At 36.1% G+C, this 23,910-nt stretch overlaps 1 protein-coding gene across 17 annotated transcripts in view; it reads right to left on the reverse strand.

Moving 5' to 3' along the window:
- Positions 1-23,910, reverse strand: part of RALGAPA1 (Ral GTPase activating protein catalytic subunit alpha 1) — a 247,914-nt gene that overhangs the window by 50,249 nt on the left and 173,755 nt on the right. For 16 of the 17 annotated variants that reach the window (XR_004285927.1, XM_032344040.1, XM_032344039.1 and 13 more), the window contains one exon: positions 3,906-4,061. Coding sequence is in view for 16 of the 17 variants with exons in the window: in XM_032344040.1 (XP_032199931.1) it covers positions 3,906-4,061 (156 nt within the window). In the remaining variant the exon portion in view is untranslated. Of the gene's footprint in view, positions 1-3,901; positions 4,062-23,910 lie in introns of all 17 variants that reach the window. The other variant, XM_032344045.1, reaches the window with a different exon arrangement.

The following is a 23,910-nucleotide window of genomic DNA, read 5'->3' on the forward strand; positions in this document are numbered from 1 at the left end:
ATACTGCCCAATGCAGTCTATGAATTCAGTGCAATCCCTATCAAAATACCAACAGTAATTTTTACAAAACTAGAATAAATAATCTTAAAATCTGTATGGAACCATGAAAGACCCTGAACAGCCAAAGCAATCTTGAGAAAGAACAAAGCTTGGAAGTATCATAATCCCAGATTTCAAGATACACTATAAAGCTGTAGTAACCCAAACAGTATGGTACTGGCATAAAAACTGACATATAGTTTAATGGAACAGTCCAAAGAACCTAGAAATAAACCTATGTTTATATGGTCAATTAATCTACAACAAAGGAGGGGAAAAATATACACTGGGGAAAAGACAGTCTCTTCAACAAATAGTTCCCGGAAAGCTGGACAGCTACATGCAAAAAATAAAACTGGACCACTTTCCTACACCATACACAAAAATAAAATCAAAATGGTTTAAAGATCTAAATGTAAGACCTGAAACCATAAATTAGAAGAAAATATAGGTAAGTAATTTTTTGGACACCAGCCATAGAAACATTTTTGTAGCTATGTCTCCTTAGGCAAGAGAAACAAAACCAAAATTAAACTATTGGGACTACAGCAAAATAAAAAGTTTTTATACAGCAAAGAAAGTCATCAACAAAAGGACAAGGCAACCTCTTAAATTAGAGAAGACAACTGCAAATGATATATCTGATAAAGAGTTAATATCCAAAATACAAAAAGAATTTATACAACTAACACCAAAATAATAATCTAAAAATGGCCAGAGGACCTGAATAGACATTTTTCCAAAGAAGACATACAGGTGACCAATAGACACATGAAAAGATGTTCAACATCACTAATCATCAGGGAAAGACAAATCAAAACCACAATGAGATATCACCTTATACCAGTGAGAATGGCTAGAATGAAAAACAAAACAAAAACAAAAAAAAACTACCAAGAAATAAGTATTGGTGAGGATGTGGAGAAACAGGAACCCTGTGCACTACTGCTGGAAATGCAAATTGGTGCAGTCACTGTGCAAAACAGTGTGGAAAACAGAATTACCATATGATCCAATAATTCCATTACTGCATATTTATCCAACGAAAACAAAATACTAATGAAATGACATAGGCACCTCTATGTTTACTGCAGCATTATTTACAATAGCCAAGATATAGAAGCAACCCAAGTGTCCATCCATAGATGAATGGATAAAGAAGATGTGATATATATATAAATATGTACAATAGAATATTACTCAGCCACTAAAAAAAAAATGAGATCTTGCCATCTGTGACATCACGGATGGACCTAGAGGGTATAATGCTAAGTGAAATGTCAGTCTGACAAAGACAAATTCTGTATTATTTCACTCATGTGTAGAATGTAAGAAACAGAACAAATGAACAAAGAAAAAAAATGGACAAAGAGAACTAGACTCTTAAATACAGAGGGAACACTGGAGGTTGCCAGAGGGGAAAAGGGTTGGGGAAATGGGTGAAATAGAGAACTGTTATTACAACGCACAAATCCAAAACTAATATGACACTGTATATTAATTATGCATCAATGAAAACTTTCCAAACCCTATAAAAAATTAAATAAAATTTTTTTTAAAAAGTGAAAATAGTAAATTATATATGTAATTTTTACCACAGTAAAAAACTTTCTATATATAGAGATGAAATAAACTATTAATGCTCAATACTTATTTCCTCAAAACTCTGTAATACATCCAACACTTAAAAATGTTACCACTTAACAATATAATTTTAATTAGAACTCAACCATTTAACATTCTTAAATGGTGTTATCTTCTCCAAAATTAATTTTCTTGTGATAACAACTTGTTAAACATTCATTTCAGAAACTTCTTAAGTAATTAAGGACACACCCTCATGACTGTTTTGAAAATAGTAAGAAATCCTACTTATTTGACATTTTTACAAAGGTCATAGGAATAAAATTTCAAGTACCATATAATTATCATTTTTAATATAGTGAAGTAAAAAAATACCCTGGCATAGTTTTCTTTAAAAAAAAAAAAAAAAGAAAGAAAGAACAAAACTGTTTTTTTTTTTTTTAAAACAAAAAATGATGTACTTTATTGTTCTTTTATGTTTGTAATCCAAAATACTATCAATTTTAGACTCTGCTCTGGAGTTTAAAAGTTGTATCCATGGAGCCATGGATTATCATGAAAATGATAATGATAAATGTGAGTCATGGCCAAGTTCTTAATGATTAAAATTATCCTTTAAAACAATTTTTAATTATTTTATTTATTTTTTAAATTTTATTTTATTTTTTTTTTTTGCGAGGGAAAGAGAGTGTGTGTGCAAGTATCAGAATAAGAGCAGGGGAGGGGCAGAGAGAATCCCAAGCAGGCTCCACCCCTAGCACAGAGTGCCACACAAGGCTCAACCCTCATGACGTTGAGACTGATGGACACTTAACAGACTGAGACACCAGGTGGCCCTAAAATTATCTTTTTTGCACTATACTTATAATTATCTCTAATTCAGGAATGGCTTATTTTCATAGAGATTTATAATGAGTTGATGGAAGAAAGTGCTTAATTGACATTTTAATGAAGTTTTCACTCCAATCCACCTCTTCACCATCTTATCAGCAGTATTCATGGATCATTTTCTACTTCTAAAAACTATGCAACAATGGGCGCCTGGGTGGCTCAGTGGGTTAAGCCGCTGCCTTTGGCTCAGGTAATGATCTCAGGGTCCTGGGATCGAGGCCTGCATCGGGCTCTCTGCTCGGCAGGGAGCCTGCTTCCCTCTCTCTCTCTCTCTGCCTGCCTCTCTGTCTACTTCTGATCTCTGTCAAATAAATAAATAAAATCTTTAAAAAATTAAAAAATTAAAAAATAAAAACTATGCAACAAGAAATTCTATAGCAAACCAGTTACTGAATATACTTTCTTACATTTATCAATTATCTCCACCTATACTACTAATTCCAATCTAATTAGCATCCATACATTAGTTTTATCAACCATTACTCATTTAGTAGGCAAGTTCCAACAGTACTTTAAATTGTAAACAAAAGGCTTCAAGGGTACTGAATCAGTCTTATCAAATATGTGAGAGGAGTTCTGAAATTCCTTTACAAAAGAGTGTGAGAATATGCTGTTTTTGTAGTTTATTAATATGGTATAAAGAGTCTGGTATCAGGCAAAAGAATATTAAATAAAATGACCAATGATATTAAGTTGGTTACATTTAGCAGTTTTGAATAAATTGAAGGAGGAGGAGAAAGAGAAGGTGAAGAAATACTGGACAAGGTTTTATTCTTAAAAATATTTCTCCCTAAGAAAACCAAACATGATTGAATACATATAACTGTACTCTGAGGTACCCCTACAATCACTAGAACGACTCTTAAATGCCAGTGCCACCTACAGAAAAATGATGGTGTAGGTTTAAAGCACAAGGGCCATCAAAACCATTCCACCACATCTCTTATAAATTCTAGGGTAGTAAAATTCTTTTTCATTATTATGGTTTATCTTATCTGCTCTTAGTTTTAGTTAAAATTTATGATAAAGAATGTTATATTTTAAGTGCTTTATAATAATATAAACTTTTGCTCTCCCTCAATCAATATAACCATTATATCTATTTGTGTATGAAGAGACTTGAAATGTAATTTCACCCATCTGAACATATGTAGAAGTTTTTCAGTTTATCATATCCCCATTTTCTTAAAGGCAAATCCATTAAGATAACAACTTTCAATATTATCATTAATGAAAACAGCATTAGCTCTACAACAATCTTGTTTCTGAAGATAGTATTAAATGAAGAGTGGAATACTCAGAAATAGTGCTTGATCAACTACTTACTATTTTATGTATTTATCTTCTTAATTACTAGGATTTTAACTCAACATTTTTTCCTCAGCACTTACTTTTTTGGTCAAGGAGTCATCATTATCAGAAGGCATTCTTGTTGATACATGAAATATTACTTCTACTGTAGAGGTAGCAAAATATGGTGTGGTCAATCCAGTGCTTTTGTTTTTTTGTAGTCCTCCCATGAAACCACAATGGTTTGTAAGATTGACCTGGGAGCAATGACACATAATATTAATCAACTAAACAAAACACAAAAACTTACTACTGAAATAGACTCAAATTTCTCAATTTGCAAAAACGTGGAGACAAAAGTCTTTGGCATGTTATCAACCAATACTTGATCCAGAATTACTACTTGGAGTGTTCTGTTTACACTGGTACTTTGTAAGTATTTGTGGATCCCTAATTAATAGGAGTTAATTAGGAAAGAAATCAACTGCTGTAGAGTATGCATCTTTTGTTAGGCTACTAGGTATTAATGCTAAATCATAAAGGCTATGGGAGGACCCCAAAGCCAGAGTAAAAAAATCAAGTGGCAAAAAACAAGACTGGAAATGATCTGGGGAAAAGTTAAAACAGTAATGTCACTTTGATAAGATGATTAATTAGGTGTGTTATATTTACTCATTGAAACTGGCTTCTTAATTTTTAGTACCTATCAAACAGCTCAAAACAAAAATACAAATATGTAGAACTTAACTGCACTTCTAATGCATTAAAAAACTACAAATTAATCTTTGCAAAGATTTTTACACATATTTTTTCCCAATTATAAATAAAATACACACTAATATCAGGGTCAATACATCGGGTAATATTCCTGAGTTGTGCAATACCCAGAGCAACTTGTTTTCACTGTTGAAAATTAAAGAAAACATTAGAAAGCAAAAAGAAGCACAAAAGAAAAAAGAAACATAAACATCACTTTATAACTCTCCACTCAGAAAATCACTTTATACATGTTTTTAAAAAATGAAGTCTGAAATACGGATGGACCTAAAGGGTACAATTAATGCAAGTACAATAAGTCAGTCAGAAAAAGACCAAAACCATTTGATTTCACTTACATGTGGAATTTAAAAAATAGAAAAAATGAACGAAGAAGGAAAGAAATAAACAAAAAAAGTATACTCTTAAGCACAGGAACTGGGGGTTGGCAGAGGGAAGGAAGGTGGGGCTGTGGGTGAAATAAAGGGGATTGAGTACACTTATGATCAGCACTGAGTAATGTGTAGAACTGCTGAATCATTATAGTGTACACCTAAAAGTAATATAATACTGTATGTTAATTATACTCCAATTAAAAATTTAAAAATCTGAATAACCGATACAGTGAGAATTATAAAAACCAATTTTTGCACCATGTGAACTGAACATGTCTCAACTATCAATATCATTCACAATGACTGAACATCTGAATAAGAAATTAGTTTTTATGTCATTACTATAAGATTGCCTCAATACTTATATTTTAAAATTTGACTCAGTGATATTCATATAATTAAAATTTCAAAAGTATACCAAAATTCTTCCTTCTATTTCTCTCATCTTTAGTGCTCAGTTCCCCTCCCAGAAAGCAATTTATCTCTCTTTTTAAAAAAGATTTTATGTATATATTAGAGAGAGAACACAAGTACGGGGAACAGAGGAAGAAGGAGAAGCAGACTCCCCAGTGAGCAAGGAGCCCGACGAGGGGCTCGATTCCAGGGTCCTGAGATCATGACCTGAGCCAAAGGCAGACACTTAACCGACTGAGCTACCCAATGCCCCTCTTTTCCTTTTTAAAGATTTATTTAATTTTTTTTTAAAAAATATTTATTTGTCAGAGAGAGAGAGTGAGCAAGCACAAGTAGAAGGAGCAGCAGGCAAAGGGAAAAGAACTGCTCCCCACTGAGCAAAGAGTCTGAATTGATCCCAGAACCCTGCGATCATGACCTGAGTAAAAGACAGACACTCAACTGAATGAAACCCTCAGGCATTCCAAGATTTATTTATTTTGGAGATAAAGAGAGAAAATGCACAAGTGGGAAGAGGGAAAATGGGAGAGGGAGAGAAAGAATCCTTAAGTGGACCCCACTTGAGGACCCCCCACTGAATGCAGGGCCCAATGTGGAGCTCAGTCCCAGGGCTCTGAGATCATGACCTGAGCTGAAATCAAGACCCAGCTGCTTAACTGAGCCACCCAGGTGCCTCCAGAAAGCAATTTCTTAAATATCCTTTCAAAAATGTTCTCTTTATATATAATTAAATTCCTACATGTATGTGTATACACACACACACAGCAACACATACAGTGTTTCCCACCATCCTTTTTTGCATTTAAAATACCTTGAAGAGTATTCATTAGTATGAAAAGAGCTTCCTTATTTTGTTTTCATTGCTTCACAGAAGTTCATTTTCTTGATGTACAATAATTAACTAGTTCCCTACTTAAAGGGTATTTAGGTTGCTTGCAATCTTTTGTTAATATGTCAATGATGAAGTGAATAACACAGAATACATGTCATGTTGCATTTGTGAAAGTAGATCTACAGGATAAATAGTTAAAAATGGAACTATAAGTCAATGGGCATGTAAACTTCTAATTTTGAAACTCACTAAAATGTCTATAGATGGCATCAACAGCGTATAAGAAAACTTGTTCCCCTCATGGCCTCACAAATATATTATCAAACTTTATGATCTTTTCAAATATGATAGGTGAAAAATAGTATCAAAGGGCAAACCTTTTTTTTTTTTTTTAGAATTTTATTTATTTGACAGAGAGAGATCACAAGTAGGCAGAGAGGCAGGCAGAGAGAGAGGAGGAAGCAGGCTCCCCGCTGAGCAGAGAGCCCGACGTGGGGCTCGATCCCAGGACCCTGGGATCATGACCTGAGCCGAAGGCAGAGGCTTTAACCCACTGAGCCACCCAGGTGCCCCAAAGGGCAAACCTTTTGCTTTCTTTTAGAGAAAAGGTTATTTTCAGATCAGTTCTCTGATCATGTAATGGAGAAAAGGTCTCATTCTAGAGTTCCTTTGCTCCAAACGTTTATACAGTACTCAATAATCTCCATTTTTTAAATTCCATTTTTTAACTGGAGATAACTGTAGGTTAATAAGAAGTTTTTAAAAATAATAAAAAGGCGGTCCTATGTACTCCATAACCAGATTACCCCAAATGCAAAACTATATTAAAACCAGGATACTGGATGGGGTTCAGTGGGTTGGGTGTCCAAGTCTTGATGTCAGCTCAGGTCATGATCTTATGGTCATGAGACTGAGTCTCAGCATGAAGTGTGCTTGAGATTCTCTCCCTCTTCCTCTGCCTCCCTGCCCCCTGCTTATACTCTCTCTCTCAAAAGCAGGAAACAAAACAAAACAAAACAAAAACACCACAGGATAATGGCATTAACATGACTGAGAAACAGAACATTTCAACACCATAAGGATCCCCCATGTTACCCTGTTACATGAGCCACACCCACTTCCCTCTTATCCTACCTCCTCAAACCCTGACAATGAGTAATCTGTTTTTTACTACTAAATGGGTTATTTCAAGAATGTTGTATAAATAGACCTGATCTGTGACCCAGTAGGTAATCTATTCTAGAGAATGTTCCACATGCACCAGAGGCGAGTGTGTATTCTGTTGCTTTAGGATGGAATGTTCCAAATATACATGTGAAGTCCACTTGGTCCAGTCTGTCATTCAAAGCCCTTATTTCCTTGTGGATCTTCTGCTTAGCCGGTCTTTCCATTGCAGTGAGGGGGGTATTAAAGTCCCCTATTATTGCATTACTGTTGATGTGTTTCATTGATTTTATTAATTGGCTTATATATTTTACTGTTCCCATGCATAAATATTTACAATTGTTAGATCTTCTTGCATAGACTCTTTACTTATGACATAGTGTCCTTCCTCAACTCTTTATTACAGTCTTTGGTTTAAAATCTAATTTGTCTGATATAAGGATTGCTACCCCAGCTTTCTTTTGATATCCCCTGGCATGATAAATGGTTTCCTACCCTACCTTCTCACTTCAACTCTGGAGGTGTATTTGGGTCTAAAATGAGTCTCTTGCAGACAGAAAATCCATGGGTCTTGCTTTTTTATTCAATCTGATACCCTGTGTTTTTTGACTGGAGCAGTTAGCCCATTTACCTGCAGAGTAACTGTTAATATTGTTTCTGTTCCTTTCAGGACTATGTTACTTTTGGGCTCTCTCTTTGCTTTGAGGATCCCTTTTAAAATTTCTTGTAGGGCTGGTTTGGTGATCACAAATTCTCTTTAAGTTTCTGTTGTCGTGGAAGCTTTTTATCACTATTATTTCGAAATACATCCTAGCTATAAGTATTCTTGGTTGCATATTCTTCTCATTCAGCACCCTGAATATATTATGCCAGTTCTTTCTGGCCTGCCAGGTCTCTGTAGATAGGTTTGCTGCCATTCTAAAGTTTCTATCCTTGTAGGTTACAGACCTCTTGTTCTGAGCTGCATTCAGGATTTTTCTCTTTGTCTCTGAGATTTGCAAGTTTCACTATTATATGTCAGGGCGTTGACCTGTTTTTACTGATTTCTGAGAGGAATCCTCTGTGCCTCCTAGACTTGAATGCCCATTTCCTTTCCCAGAACAGGTAAGTTCTCTGCTATAATTTGCTCCAATATACCTTCTGCCCCCATCTCTCCAAATTATTCTAATATTATTCTGCTTTATAGTATCACTTATCTCTCTAATTCTCCCTTTGTGATCCAAGAGTTGTTTATCTTTTTTCAGCTTCTTTATTCTCCATCATTTTGTCTTGTATATCACTAATTCTCTCTTTTGCCTCCTTTATCCTAGTAGTTAGAGCTTCCATTTTTTATTGCATCTCATTAATAGCCTTTTTTATTTCAACTTGGTTTTTAGTTCTTTTACTTCTCCAGAAAGGGATTCTCTGCTGTCATCTATGCTTCTTTCGAACCCAGCTAGTATCTTTATAATCATTATTCTGAACTCAAATTCCAACATCTTACTTATGTTCATACTGATCAGGTTCCTGGCAGTCAGTACTGCCTCTTGTTCTCTTCTCTGAGGTGAGTTTTTCCATTTTGTCATTCTTACAAAAAGTGGTCACTTTTCTATTCATAGAACTACAGCTATTTTTTTTCTCCTTAGATCTCTGGCTGAGTTCACAGGTATTTAGAATCATTTGAAAGCTATCTAGCTGAATTCTTGGGACCAGATGAAATTCAGATCTCCTATTCCACCACCATTTTGGATCAATCCTCCTCTCAACCAGTATCAAAAGACTCGGATCATTCCCTACATATTTTCAGACCACAATGCTTTGAAACTGGAACTCAGTCACAGGAGGACATTTAGAAAGAACTCAAATACATGGAGGCTAAAGAGCATCCTACTAAAGAATGAATGGTTCACCCAGGAAATTAAAGAAGAATTTTAAAAATTCACAAAAACTAATGAAAATGAGAAGACAACTCTTCAAAATCTTTGGGATGCAGCAAAGGTGGCCTTAAGAGGGAAGTATATAGCAATACAAACCTTTCTCAGGAAATAAAAAAGTTCTCAAATATACAACCTAAACTTATACCTAAAGGAGCTGGAGAAAGAACAGCAAATAAAGCCTAAACCTTGCAGAAGAAAATTAATAAAGATTAGAGCAACAATCAATGAAACAGAAACCAAAAGAATAGAACAGATCAATGAAACTAGGAGCTGGTTCTGTGAAAAAATTAGTAAGATTGATAATCCCCTGGCCAGACTTATCAAAAAGAAAAGAGAGGGGCGCCTGGGTGGCTCAGTGGGTTAAGCCGCTGCCTTCGGCTCAGGTCAAGATCTCAGGGTCCTGGGATCGAGTCCCACATTGGGCTCTCTGCTCGGCAGGGAGCCTGCTTCCCTCTCTCTCTCTCTCTCTCTGCCTACTTGTGATCTCTGTCTGTCAAATAAATAAATGGATAAAATCTTCAAAAAAAGAAAAAAGAAAAGAGAAAGGATCCAGATAAATAAAATCATGAATGGAAGAGGAGCTATCACAACTAACACCAAAGAAATACAAACAATTATAAGAACATACTATGGGCAATATATGACAACAAATTAGGCAATCTGGATGAAATGCATTCTTAGAGATATATAAACTACCAAAACTGAAACAGAAAGAAACAGAAAACCTGAAGAGACCCATAACCAGCAAGGAAATTGAAGCAATAATTAAAAATCTCCAAACAAACAAGAGCCCAGGGCCAGATGGCTTCCCAGGGGAATTCTACCAAACATTTGAAGAAGAATTAATACCTAGTCTTTTGAAGCTTTTTTAAAAAATAGAAATGGAAGAAAAACTTCCAAACTCTTTCTGTGAAACCAGCAGTACCTCGATCCCAAAACCAGACAGAGACCCCACCAAAAAGAATTACAGACCAATATCTCTGATGAACAAAGACGAAAAAATTCTCACCAAGATACTAGCCAATAAGGTCCAATAGTACATTAAGAGGATTATACACCATGATCAAGTGGGATTTATTCTTGGGCTGCAAATGTGGTTCAACACCTGCAAATCAATGTGATATACCACATAAATGAAAGAAAGAACAAGAACCATAGGATCATCTCAATAGATGCAGAAAAAAGCATTTGACAAAGTACAGCATCCTTTCTTGACTAAAACTCTTCACAGTGTAGAGGCAGAGGGAACATACCTGAATATCATGAAAGCCATATATGAAAAGCCCTTACTAAGTATCATTTCAATGGGGAAAAACTCATAGATTTTCCCCTAAGGTCAGGAACACGGCAGGTATGTCCACATCACCACTGCTGTACGTAGTACTAGAAGTCCTAGCCTCAGCAATCAGATAACAAAAAGAAATAAAAGGCATCTGAATTGGCAAAGAAGAAGTTAAACTCTCACTCTTTCCAGAACACATAATATTCTATGTGGAAAACCCAAAAGACTCCACCCCAAATTGCCAGAACTCATACAGGAATTCAGCAAAGTGGCAGATAAAATCAATCCACAGAAATCAATTGCACTCTTATATACTAACAAAGAGACAGATCCCATTTACAATTGTACCTAAGGAGTTGAACCCATTTACAACTGCACCTAAGGAGTTGATCCCATTTACAATTGTACCCAAAACTATAAGATATCTAGGAATAAACCTAACCAAAGATGTAAAGGATGTGTACTCAGAAAACTATAGAACATTCATAAAAGAAGTTGAGGAAGACATAAAGACAAGGAAAAACATTCCATGTTCATGGACTGGAAGGACAAATATTGCTAAAATGTCTATGCCACCTAGAACAATCTATACATTCAATGCAATTCCTATCAAAATACCATCATCTTTTTTCACAGAGCTGGAACAAATAATCCTAAAATTTATATAGAACCAGAAAAGACCCCAAATAGCCAAAGGAATGTTGAAAAAGAAACCAAAGCTGATGGCATCACAATTCTGGACTTCAAGCTCTATTACAAAGCTGTAATCATCAAGACAATATGGTAGTGGCACAAAAACAGACACATAGATCAATGGAACACAACAGAGAACCCAGAAATGGACCCTCAACAATATGGCCAACTAATCTTCAACAAAGCAGGAAGGAATATCCAATGGAAAAAAGACAGTGTCCTCGACAAATGGTGTGAGGAAAACTGGACACCCACATGCAGAAGGATGAAACTGGACCATTTCCTTAAACACAAAAATATACTCAAAATGGATAAAAGACCTAAATGTGAGACAGAAATCCATCAAAATCCTAGAAGAGAACACAGGCAGCAACTTCACCTGGCCACAGCAACTTCTTGTTATACATGTCTCCAAAGGCAAGGACAATAAAGGCAAATTTAACTACTGGAACTTCTTCAAGATAAAAAGCTTTTGCACAGCAAAGCAAACAGCTGACAAAACGAAAAGACAACCAACAGAATCGGAGAATATATTTGCAAATGACGTATCAGATAATGGGTTAGTATCCGAAGTCTAGAGAGAACTTATCAAACTCAACACCCAAAGAACTAATACTCCAATCAAGAAATGGGCAGAAGACATGAACTTCTTCTTCATGTCTTCTTCTTGTCAGTGAAGACACGAACAGACATTTCTCCAAAGACATACAAATGGCTAAGAGACACATGAAAAAATGCTCAACATCACTCTGCATCAGGGAAATACTAATCAAAACCACAATGAGATACCACCTCACACCAGTGAGAATGGCTAAAATTAACAGGTCAGGAAATGACAGATGTTGGTTGGAATGTACAGAGAGGAGAACCCTCCTACACTATTGGTAGGAATGCAAGCTGGTGCAGCCACTCTGGAAAACAGCATGGAGGTTCCTCAAAAAGTTGAAAATAGAGCTACCCTATGACCCAGCAATCACACTACTGGGTGTTTATCCCAAATATACAAATGTAGTGATCCAAAAGGGCACCTGCACCCTTATATTTATAGTTTCAATGTCCACAAAACCCAAGCTATGGAAAGAGCCCAGATGTCCATCGACAGATGAATGGATAAAGAAGATATGATATACATACACACACACACAGGACTATTACATAGCAATCAAAGATGAAATCTTGCCATTTGCAATGACAGAACTAGAGGGTATTATGCTAAGTGAAGTAAGTCCATCAGAGAAAGACAATTATCATATGATCTCACTGATATGTATAATTTAAGAAATCAGGCAGAGGATCATAGGGGAAGAGTGGAAAAAATGAAACAAGACGAAACCAGGAAGGGAGACAAACCATAAAAGATTCTTAATCATAGGAAACAAACTGAAGGTTAATGGAGGGGAGGGGGGTAGCGCAATGGGGTAGCTGGGTGATGGACATTAAGGAGGGCATGTAATGTAATGAACACTGGGAATTACATAAGACAGATAAATCCCAGGCCTGTACCTCTGAAACCAATAATATATTATATGTTAATTAACTGAATTTAAATTCTAAAATGTTAGAAGAATGTTATATAAATAGAATTATATACTATGTAACTTTGCCAAGAATTTGGAGATTTCCCCATTATCTTTCTGCTAATGATTTCACATTTTTTCTCACTGTAATTATAGAACATACTGAATGATTTCAATGCTTTTAAGTTTGCTGCAGTGTTTTTTATGGTCTAATATGTCTATCTTGGTATATGGTCCATGGACACTCGAAAAGAATATGTATTGCAATGATGTTGGGTAAAGTGTTCTATAAATGTTGCTTGATGGTATTGTTGAGTTCTTCTATATACTTGCTGATTTTCTGCCTGGCTCTTCTTTTAGTTGTTGAGAAAGAGGTGAAGTCTCTATCCATAACTATGGATTTGTCTATTTCATTTTTCAGTTCTATCAGTTTTGTTTCATATATTTTTCAGTTGTGTTATTTGCTGAGCACATACTACGTCTTCTTGGACTGCCATTTTATAATATCACCATCTCTGGAAATTCTCTCTGCTCTGAAGTCTCCCTTAGCTAATACTAATGTAACCACTATAGCTTTCCTTTGATTAATGTTTACATGATAGAACTCTGCCATCCTTTTAGTTTTTTCTTTAAAGAGTTGTTTATTTGAGAGAGAGAAAAGGGAGGGACAGAGGGAGAGACAACATGCAGGGGATGGGCAGAAGGAGAGAGAGAGAATCTCAAGCAGACTCCACACTGATCATGGAGCCTGATGGAGGGCTCAATCTCACAACCCTGAAATCATGACCCAAGCTGAAATAAAGAGTTGGATGCTTAACTAACTGGGCTACCTAGGCACCCTATCCATCCTTTTACTCTCTACCAGCCTATATTAAAATATTTGAAGTGAATATAATTTACATAGCATAGAGGAGGGGGTCTTATCTTTTAATGCACCTGATAATTTTTAATTGGTATTTTTAGACCACTTATATTTAATGTAATTACTGATATGTTAGGGCTTAAGCCTGCTGTTTTATTGTTTCCTGTTTATTTTCTGTTTTTCATTTCTTTATTTTACCTGCCTCCTGTCGATTACTTAAATATTTTCTAGAATTCCATTTTTATTTATCATTCTTTGAATGTATTTTTTGATTTTTTTTAAAGTGGTTGCTCTTGGTATTAGACTATATATACATAACTTATCACAGTCTACCAATGTCACTTCACCAATTTGAGTGAACTAACAAACCCTGCCTCAGTTTATGCCCCTGTATGCTTAATTGTTTGTAATATAATTGTCATGAATATTTTCATGGCATTACACTTAGAAACACATCAGAAATAATTTTTGCACCATCAAACATAATTAAGAAAACCCAAGAGAAAAAGTAATGCCTAATGTATTTACCCATATTTTTTCTTGTCAAACTTTTTCTTTCTAATGTTACAAGTTTCTTTCTATTGCTTTCTTTCTGTTAATATAACTTTGTTTAGTTGTTCTTTTAGGGTAGGTCTGCCAGCAACAGGTTCTCTTAAGTTTTCCTTCATCTGAGAATGTTTGGCTTCATTCCTTCACTAGCTAATATGAGCCTGGTTGAGAATTTTTCTCTCAGCAGTTGAAAAATAGTTACTCTCTATGGCTATTATAGCTTGTTTCTTGTGGTTTGGTTTTGTTTTTTAGTAGGTTCCATGCTCAGCTTGGAACTCAATGTGGGGCTTGAACTCACAACCCTGAGATGAAGGCCTGAACTGAAGATCTGAGCCAAGACCAAGAGATGGACGCTTAACTGACTGTGCCACCCAGTCATCCCTGGCTTCTATAGTTTCTGATAAGAAATTCCCTATTATTCTAATTGCTTTCTCCTTATAGATAAAAAAACAACTTCTCCCCAGATGCTTTTAAGTTTTGAGATTTCTTATTTAATTATGATGTGTCTTGTATGGATTTCTTTCAATTTATCCTATTTGAGTTTCACACAGCTTCTCTAATCTGTAGCTTTATTCACTTTATTTCTCTTGCCAATTTGGGAAATTTTCAACATTATTTCTTCAAGTAATTTTCAGACCCAACCTATTCTCTCTTTCTTGGAATCACATAACAGGAATGTTAAATCTTTTGTCATAGCCCCATAGGTCTCTGATGCTCTGTTGATTGTACTTAAGCCTTTTCTCCCTCTGCTAGTTACATTTTTTATTGTTCTCTCTTCCAGTTTATTGATTCTTCTGTACCCCCATCTCTACCTAACTCTGTTGCTGGCGTATCTACTGACTTTATTTCAGTAGTTAAATTTTCAGATTTTCTGTTTTTCATTTATTTCAACTGTATTCCTAATTGCTAGTCAAAGTATGTCTATTATGGTTACCTCAAAATCTTTGTCATCTGGTGTTACTATGTATTTTCTTCTTTTCATCCAGTTTGAGACCTTGCTGGGTCTTGGTATGATAGTTGATGAATGCTTGGGCATTTTTATATCATAAGATTATGAATCTTATTTAAAACTTGTTTCAGCTGGCTGTTTCGTGACACAGCTCTCTCAAAATAGCAAGGTGGTTACTGCTTCACTATAGGCAGGTGGACAACTGCAGAGGGGAGAGCCTCATTACTGTTAGGTGGAATTAGGAGTTCTGGTTTCCTATGTGGTGTCCACTGAGGAAACATTAGTCATTACTGGTAGGGTTAGTCTTATTACTGCTGGGTGATGGTAAAAGGCCTACTTCTCCAGTAGGCTTCCTCTCATCTATCCTGGTGGGGAGGAAGAGCACCTCATATGCTGGGTAGGGAGAGAATTCCAGGATCCTCAAGTAGTCATCACTGACATTGTGGGGGGTTGGGGTAGGGGGGGACATGATCAGCTGACAGAGATGAAAATATTGGCTTTCTGGTTGGCCTTCTCTACTCGTGTGGTGTTGGGATTGCCTCATTGCAGTGTCATGATGGTGATAGGCTAGGCTCCCTAACTGACCTGTGTTGTCAGGTATGGGGATGGGAGTCATAGTATTTTCTTCCGTGTTTGGTTGGAACAGTAGAGCAGTTACTGTCTAAATGTTTTTTGTCTTTCTAGGTTGCTCCTTTCCTGGGCTTCTGCCTAGAAAAAGAGGACTTTTGTTGGGGTTCTTTTGGTCAGTGCTTGTTGATGTTTCTAGATTCCTATTTCAGATCCAATTTGGAGATACAGGAGACAAAGAGAAAACCTTGAGAACCCATCATCACGTCATTCCATGGTCCTAAGTTGGTCTGTCTTCCTCTTCACCTTCAGGAGTCTTTTTATGTTTGTTTATATATAATGTCCAGAGTTGTTGTTGTACTTAAGTGTGACAAATAAGGAGATTATGTCTCTTTGATCTTCATAGAAATGAAATTTCCCACTGTACAACTTAATGGGTATCAGTATATTCACAGATATGTGCAATCATTACCACAGTCAATTTTAGAACTATTTCATCAAAATGAAACCCTGTACCCTTTAGCTATCTCCCTATCACATGTCTTTGTGACTGGTTTCTTTCATCTAACATAATATTTTCTAGGTATATCTACACTGGACCATGTCAATACTTCATTCCTTTTCATGGACGAATAATATTCCATTATATGAATATCATATTTTATCCATTCATCCATTGATGGTCATTTGCGTTGCTTCCACTTTTTGGCTATTATGAATAATGTTCCTATAAACATCCATGTACAAGTTTTTGTCTGGATATATCATTTCATTTCTCTTGGGTATCTATCTACCTAAGAGTGGAATTTCTGATCATACAGTAATTCAGTGTTTACTATTTGATGAACTGCCAGATCATTTTCCATAGCAGTTATACCATTCCACATTCCTACTAGCAGTGTAACATGGTTCAGAATGTACCAAATCCTAGCCTACAACTATTATTATCTTACTTTTTGATTTTAGTCAATGAAGTAGTACCTTTCTGTGGTTTTGATTTGCATTTCTCTGATAATGATGTCAATTATCTTTTCATGAGCTAATTGGTTATTTGCATATCTTATTAAGAAAAATGTTCCTTCAGATCTTAATTTTTTAACTCAGTTGTTTTCTAATTATTGATTTTTAAAAATCAGTTGTTTTCTAATTATTGGTTTGTATGAGTTCTTTGTATATTTTAGATTCAAGTCCCTTATCACATATATGATTTGCAATTATTTTTTCCAATTCAGTAGACCGTCTTCTCACTTTATTTACAGTCTCATTTGAAGCACCAAAGTTTAAAGTCTAATGAAATCCTATTTATTTATTTACTTATTTTAAAGATTTTATTTATTTATTTGAGGGAGACAGTGTGTGAGTGGGTAGGGTAAGAAAGGGAGGGACAGGGAGAAAGAATCTGAAGCAGATTTCACAACTGAGTAGAGAGCCCAACATGGGGCTTGTTCTCAAGCCCCTGAGATATGACCTGAGCCGAAACCAAGAGCTGGACGCTTAATCAACAGAGCCATCCAGGTGCCCTGAAATCCAATTTATTTATTTTTTCCTTTGCTGTTCAAGTTTTTAGTGTTAAATGTAAAAATCCCTTTTATGTATTAACTATAGCTCCATAAAGCTAGGGGGAAAAAAATCTTAGCAAAATCCAAGGTCATGAAAATTTACCTCCTATTGTCTTAAAAGTGTTTTATACTTTTGGCTCTTACAATTAGGTTCTTGATTTATTTTGAGTTAATTTTTGTATATATATATAGATGGTGTGTGTATATATATATATATATATATATATATATATATATATACACACACATATATATACATGTATATATATATGGTGTGTGTGAGGTAAGAGTTCAACTTCATTCTTTTGCATGTGGCTATTCAGCTGTTCTGGCACCATTTATTGAAGACTATTCTTTCTCCACTGGATAGTCTTGGTACTTGTCAAAAACCAGATGACCACAGATGTATAGATTTATTTCTAGAATCTCAATTCTATTCCATTGAGCAATACATCTATCCTTGGTACAAGTGCCATACTGTTTGATTATTATTTTGTACTGTTTTGAAATATGGAAGTGTGTGTACTCCCACTTTGTTCTTTTTTCAAATGTCTCTTGTTTTTACTAATACTTTTCTGTGTTTTTTTTAAATAGAAAATCTATTTATCATTTTTCTTTACAGTTTCCAAAGCACTTTCACATGCCTCATCTCAACTGAGATTCACATCATATTTGTTACATAAAGTATATTACACTTGACAAACAAGCAAACAGGAACAAAGACCCCAAGTAACTCACTTAAAGAGAAATACCATGTAAGATAAGCCATTAAAAACATATACTGAATAATAAAGACTTATGTACTGAACACTGTACAAGGCACTTGGATGTCTTTTAAAATGAAATGAGATAAAAGTGAGATAAAGTACCTGCCCTCTAGGAGGGGCTGATAGTCTAGTGCAGTGGTCTTCAACAATTTTGCTCATGCACTCTCTACAAGAATTTTTAAAAACTATGTATTAAATTGACAACTATATGAAAAATTTCATCACAAGTTTAAACTGTTGCAAAAGAAATAATTTCCAGTGTATTGTATGTTACATGTAGTTGTCCTTTAAATATATTTTCATCAAATTGTAGAGCTACAGATTTGGCTGATACAATATAGAAAAAATGCCTGCTATTAACTTAATGACAAATCAATCAGCCATCATCAAATTCACTTTGTTATAAAATGTCTGACACTTTATGTGTCAATTTAACTGAACATATTAATGCAAATCTTCATGACAAATACCTCTCTTCTGTGTTACAACTCTAAGATAGACATATTTGATACAGGAACCTTGACATGAGCTGGTTGCTAGAATGACAGAAAATGCAGTACCTTTTAATATTTCCTGACTTGCCATCAGAGACCCCCCTCAGAACATGCTTTCTTGAATGAACTTTTTTTGGGTGACAAAACTTCTGGGGCAATATAGGACTTGAGTGAGTGTATGGTATGCCTTTCTTTTACAGAGCTGAAGAATAGAAAAGCTAAGACTGTAGAAGCGTTCTAAGGCATTAATTTTAGTAAAATCCAGGATCTGAAAATTAATCTCCTCAAAACTAACCAAGTCAATGTGCCTCCTAAAAGCCTTGGTATAGTGCTGAAGATATTCATATCTTAATTGGAGATCACTTGTCTATTGGTCACAACTGTGAAGAAAATCCAGATCTCCTAAACCTAGGAGTTTAGTACTCTCTAACAATATATTCACTTATTTAAAAAAAAGTCAACAACTTTCCTTTCAAAGTCCAAACTGCTTCTGTCTTTGCAAATAGGATATAAAGCAGAAACAATAACACACCTGGCATTAAGTTGTTGAGTCTCCTAAAGTAATTCTTCTAAAATAAGCTAGAAGGGCAAGATGGCAGAAGAGTGAGGAACCCTATTTCAACAGGTCCCCTGAATTGAGCTGGATATCTACCAGACCACTCTGAACACCTATGAAATCAGCCAGAGAAGTAAGAATATATCCAAATCTCTCTCAAAAGAATATCTCCTATAGTTAATTTTATGGTGTGAAACGGGGAGTTGTGATTCTGTAGGCAGATATTGGAAGTTAAATGGAAGGGGGAGGGAGCCTCCAGGATCTTGCACCACTAGAGCACAAAACCCTCCTGCGCTGGGGACTGGGCAAAAGATTTGAAGACCTGGAGCATCGGGAAAGGACTTGAGGGCAGACCCCAGACTGAAACCTGGAGCTGCGGGGGGTGTGTGGGCAAACTGACAAAACTGGTGGTTGCACAAAGGGCAGAGACATGCATGCCTAGACTTGGAAGTGAGGGCTGGGAATACTGGTGTGAGGCACACAACCAAGTATGTTGCGGTTTTTAGCAGCACAGACAAAAATGGAGGCAATGTGGTTGGAATGTTTACAGAAAAACAGGCTGCGATCTCTCTGTCCTGAGACACAAGTTTGGATATGGTCACTTCTGCTCTGACACTTGGTCAGACACAGAAAGCTGCCAGGGAAAGCCACCATGGAACAAAAGCCCCCCAAAACTGGTTTGCATTGAGCCTATCCCCCACCAAAGGGGGACAAGGCAACTCCGTCCAAATAGGGTTGCCTGAGTAATAGCCCAGCAGGCCCCTCCCCAAGAAGACAGGCTAAGAGAACAATAGGCCAACAACCATAAGGTCCCTATAACACAGGTGTTATCTTGCTTGGGTTGTGGGCAATAATTTGCAGTAGGTACATTCCCTCAACTACCCCTCAAGAGAATAACTAAGTGGAGGAACCCCCAACAGAGGAAAATTCAGAGACTGTGACCTCTGCCATAGAACTAATGGATACAGATATAAACAAGACGTCAGAAATAAACTTTAGGGTAATAGTTATGCAGATAATAGCCAGGTTGGAGAAAATTATTAATGGCAACATATATTCTCTAAAGGCAAAAGTGAGAGCCGATCTGGCAGAACTTAAAAATGAAAACAATGAGACCCAATCTAATCTAGATACTGTAACAGATATGGTAAATGAGACAGAAGAATGAATTAGTGATCTAGAAGACAAACTGGTAGAAAAGAAGGATCAGGAGGAGGTCTGGAACAAACAGGTTAGAATCCATGAAAACAATGTCAGACTATTGGGATTCCTGAGAAGGTGGAGAGAGAGAAGACTAGAAGAAATATTTGAGTAAATCCTGAGAATTTCCCTAATCTGGGGAATGAAACAAGCATTTGTGTCCTAGAGGCAGAGAGAACACCTCCCAAGACCAAGGAGAATAAACCAACGCCTAGGCACGTAGTAATAAAACTCACAAATCTTAAAACCAAGGACACCATCATAAGGGCAGTTAGTGGGAAGAGATTCCTTACATAGAGGGAGAAACATCAAAATAACGTCACACTTGTCCACAAAGACCTGGCAAATGAGAAAGGGCTGGCAAGACATATTCAGGGTACTGATGAGAAGAACTTGCAGCCAAGAATACTTTATCTGGCAAGGCTGTCATTTAGAATGGATGGAGAGATAAACGGCTTCCAAGACTGGCAAAAACTGAAAGAATATATGACCACTAAGCCAGCCTTCAAGAAATATAAAAGGGGGGTTCTATAAAAGGAAAAAGACCCCAAGAGTGATATAGAACAGAAATTTACACAGACAATCTGTAGAAACAAGGACCTCACAGGCAACATAATGACAATAAAATCTTATCTTTCAATAATCACTCTCAATGTGAAAGGCCTAAATGCTCCCATAAAATGGCACAGGGCTGCAGAATGGATAAAAAGACAGGACTCATCCATATGCTGTTTACATGAAACTCATTTTGAACCTAAAGATACATCCATCCAGACTGAAAGTGAAGAAATGGAGAACCATCTTTCCATGCCAACAGACTGCAAAAAAAAAGCTGGGGAACCAATTCTCCTATCAGACAAATTAGATTTTAAGCTAAAGACTATAGTCAGAGATATAGAAAGACACTCTATCATTCTTAAAGAATCTATCCAACAAGATCTAACAATTGTAAATATCTATGCCCCCAATATGGGAGCAGCCAACTACATAAGCCAACTGTTAACCAAAATAGACATATTGATAATAATACCTTAATTGTAGGAGATCTTAACACTGCACTCTCAGCAACAGAAAGATCATCTAAGCAGAAAATCAACAAAGAAACAAGAGCTTTCAATGATACACTGGACCAGATGGATCTCATAGATATATAGAGAATATTCTATCATAAAACAACAGAATACTCATTCTTCTCAAGTGCACATGGAACTTTCTCCAGAAGAGACCACATACTGGGTCACAAATCAGGTCTCAACCGATACCAAAAGACTGAGATTATTCCTTGCATATTCTCAGATCACAGTGCTTTGAAACTGGAACTTAATCACAAGAAAAAGTTTGGAAGAAATTCAAACACTTGGAAGCTAAAGACCATCCTGCTCAAGAATGTTTGGGCCAACCAGGAAATCAAAGAAGAACTTAAACTATTCACAGAAACCAATGAGAACGAAAACACATCAGTCCAAAACCTATCGGATATGGCAAAGGCGGTCTTAAGGGGGAAATACATAGCCATCCAAGCCATGCTAAAAAAAAAACCCAACCAAACAAACAAAAAAACCCCAGAAAAATCCCAAATACACACACTATCTTTACACCTTAACGAACTGGAGGATCAACAACAAATTAGGCCTAACCCACACATGAGAAAGGAAATAATTAAGATTAGAGCAGAGATCAATGAATTAGAAACCAGAAATACAGTAGAACACATCAATGAAACTAGAAGCTGGTTCTTGAAAGAATGAATAAGATCGATAAACCACTGGCCAGATTTATCCGAAAGAAAAGAGAAAGAACGCAAATTAATAAAATTATGAATGAAAGGGGAGAGATCAACACTAACATCATGGAAATAGAAACAGTAATTAGAAATTATTATCAACAGCTATATGCCAATAAGTCAAGCAACGAAGAAGAAATGGATGCACTCCTGGAAACGTATAAACTCCCAAGACTGTAATAGGAAGAAACTGTCAACCCGAATAGATGGATAACCAGTAATGAGATTGAAGCAGTGATCAAAAACCTCCCAAAAAACAAGAGTCCAAGAACTGACAGACTCCCTGGGGAATCCTACCAAACATTCAAAGAAGAAATAATACGTATTCTCCTGAAGCTGTTTCAAAAAACAAAAAGAGAAGGAACAGTTCCAGACTCTATGAGGCCAGCATTACCTTGATCTCAAAAGCATGCAAAGACCCCATCAAAAAGAATTTCAGACCAATATCCCTGATGGGTGTGGATGCCAAATTTTTCAACAAGATTCTAGCTAACAGGACCGAATAGTACATTAAAAGGATTATCCACCACAACTAGGTGGGATTTATCCTGGGGATGCAAGGGTGGTTCTCATTCGCAAATCAACCAATGTGATAGAACACATTCATAAAAAAAGAAAGAAGAACCACATGGCCCTCTCAATTGATGCAGAAAGAGCATTTGACAAAATACAGCATCCTTTCCTGATTAAAACTCTTCAGAGTATAGGGATAGAGGGAACATTCCTCAATTTAATAAAATCCACTTATGAAAAATCCAGTGAATATCATTCTCAATGGGGGAAAGCTGAGAGCCTATCCCTAAAGATCACGAACACAACACAGATGCCCATTCTCACCATTATTGTTCAACTTAGTACTAGAAGTCTTAGCAACAGCAATCAGAAAACAAAAAAGAAATAAAAGGTATTAAAATTGGCAAAGAAGAAGTCAAAATCTCTCTCTTCACAGATGACATGATACATTATGTGGAAAACCCAAAAGACTCCACCCCCAAATTACTAGAATTCATACAACAATTCAGTAATGTGGCAGGATACAAAAATCAGTGCACAGAAATCAGTTGCTTTCTTATACACTAACAATGAAAGTGCAGAAAGAGAAATTAGAGAATCAATTCCATTTACGATAGCACTGAAAACCTTAAGATATCTTGGAATAAACCTATCCAAAAAGGTACAGATCTATACTCTAGGAACTACAGAACACTCATGAAAGAAATCAAAGAAGACACAAAGAGATGGAAAAACATCCCATGCTCATGGATTGGAAGAACAAACATTTTAAAAATGACTATGCTGCTCAGAGCAATCTGTACTTCCAACACCATCCCAATCAAAATACCACTGGCATTTTTCAAAGTGCTGGAACACATAATCCTATACTTTGTATGGAGCCAGAAAAGACCCTGAATCGCCAAGGAAATGTTGAAAAAGAAAATCAAAACTGGGGGCATCATGTTGCCTGATTTCAAGCTATATTACAAAGCTGTGATCACAAGACAGCATGGTACTGGCACAAAAACAGACACATAGATCAAGGGAACAAAAGAGAGCCCAGATATGGACCCTCAACTCTATGGTAAAATAGTCTTTGACAAAGCAGGAAAAAATATCCAATGGAAAATAGGCAGTCTCCTCAATAGATGATGCTGGGAAAATTGGACAGCTATATACAGAAGAATGAAACTTGGCCATTTGCTTTCATCATATATAAAGATAAACTCTAAATGGATTAAAGACCTCAATGTGAGATAGAAATTGATCAAAATCCTAGAGGAGAACACAGGCAGCAACCTCTTTGACCTTGAGCTAATATCCATGATCTATAAAGAATTTCTCAAACTCAACACC

The sequence above is a fragment of the Mustela erminea genome, chromosome 5, assembly GCF_009829155.1.
Source record: "Mustela erminea isolate mMusErm1 chromosome 5, mMusErm1.Pri, whole genome shotgun sequence".
NCBI classification, from domain to species: domain Eukaryota; kingdom Metazoa; phylum Chordata; class Mammalia; order Carnivora; family Mustelidae; genus Mustela; species Mustela erminea.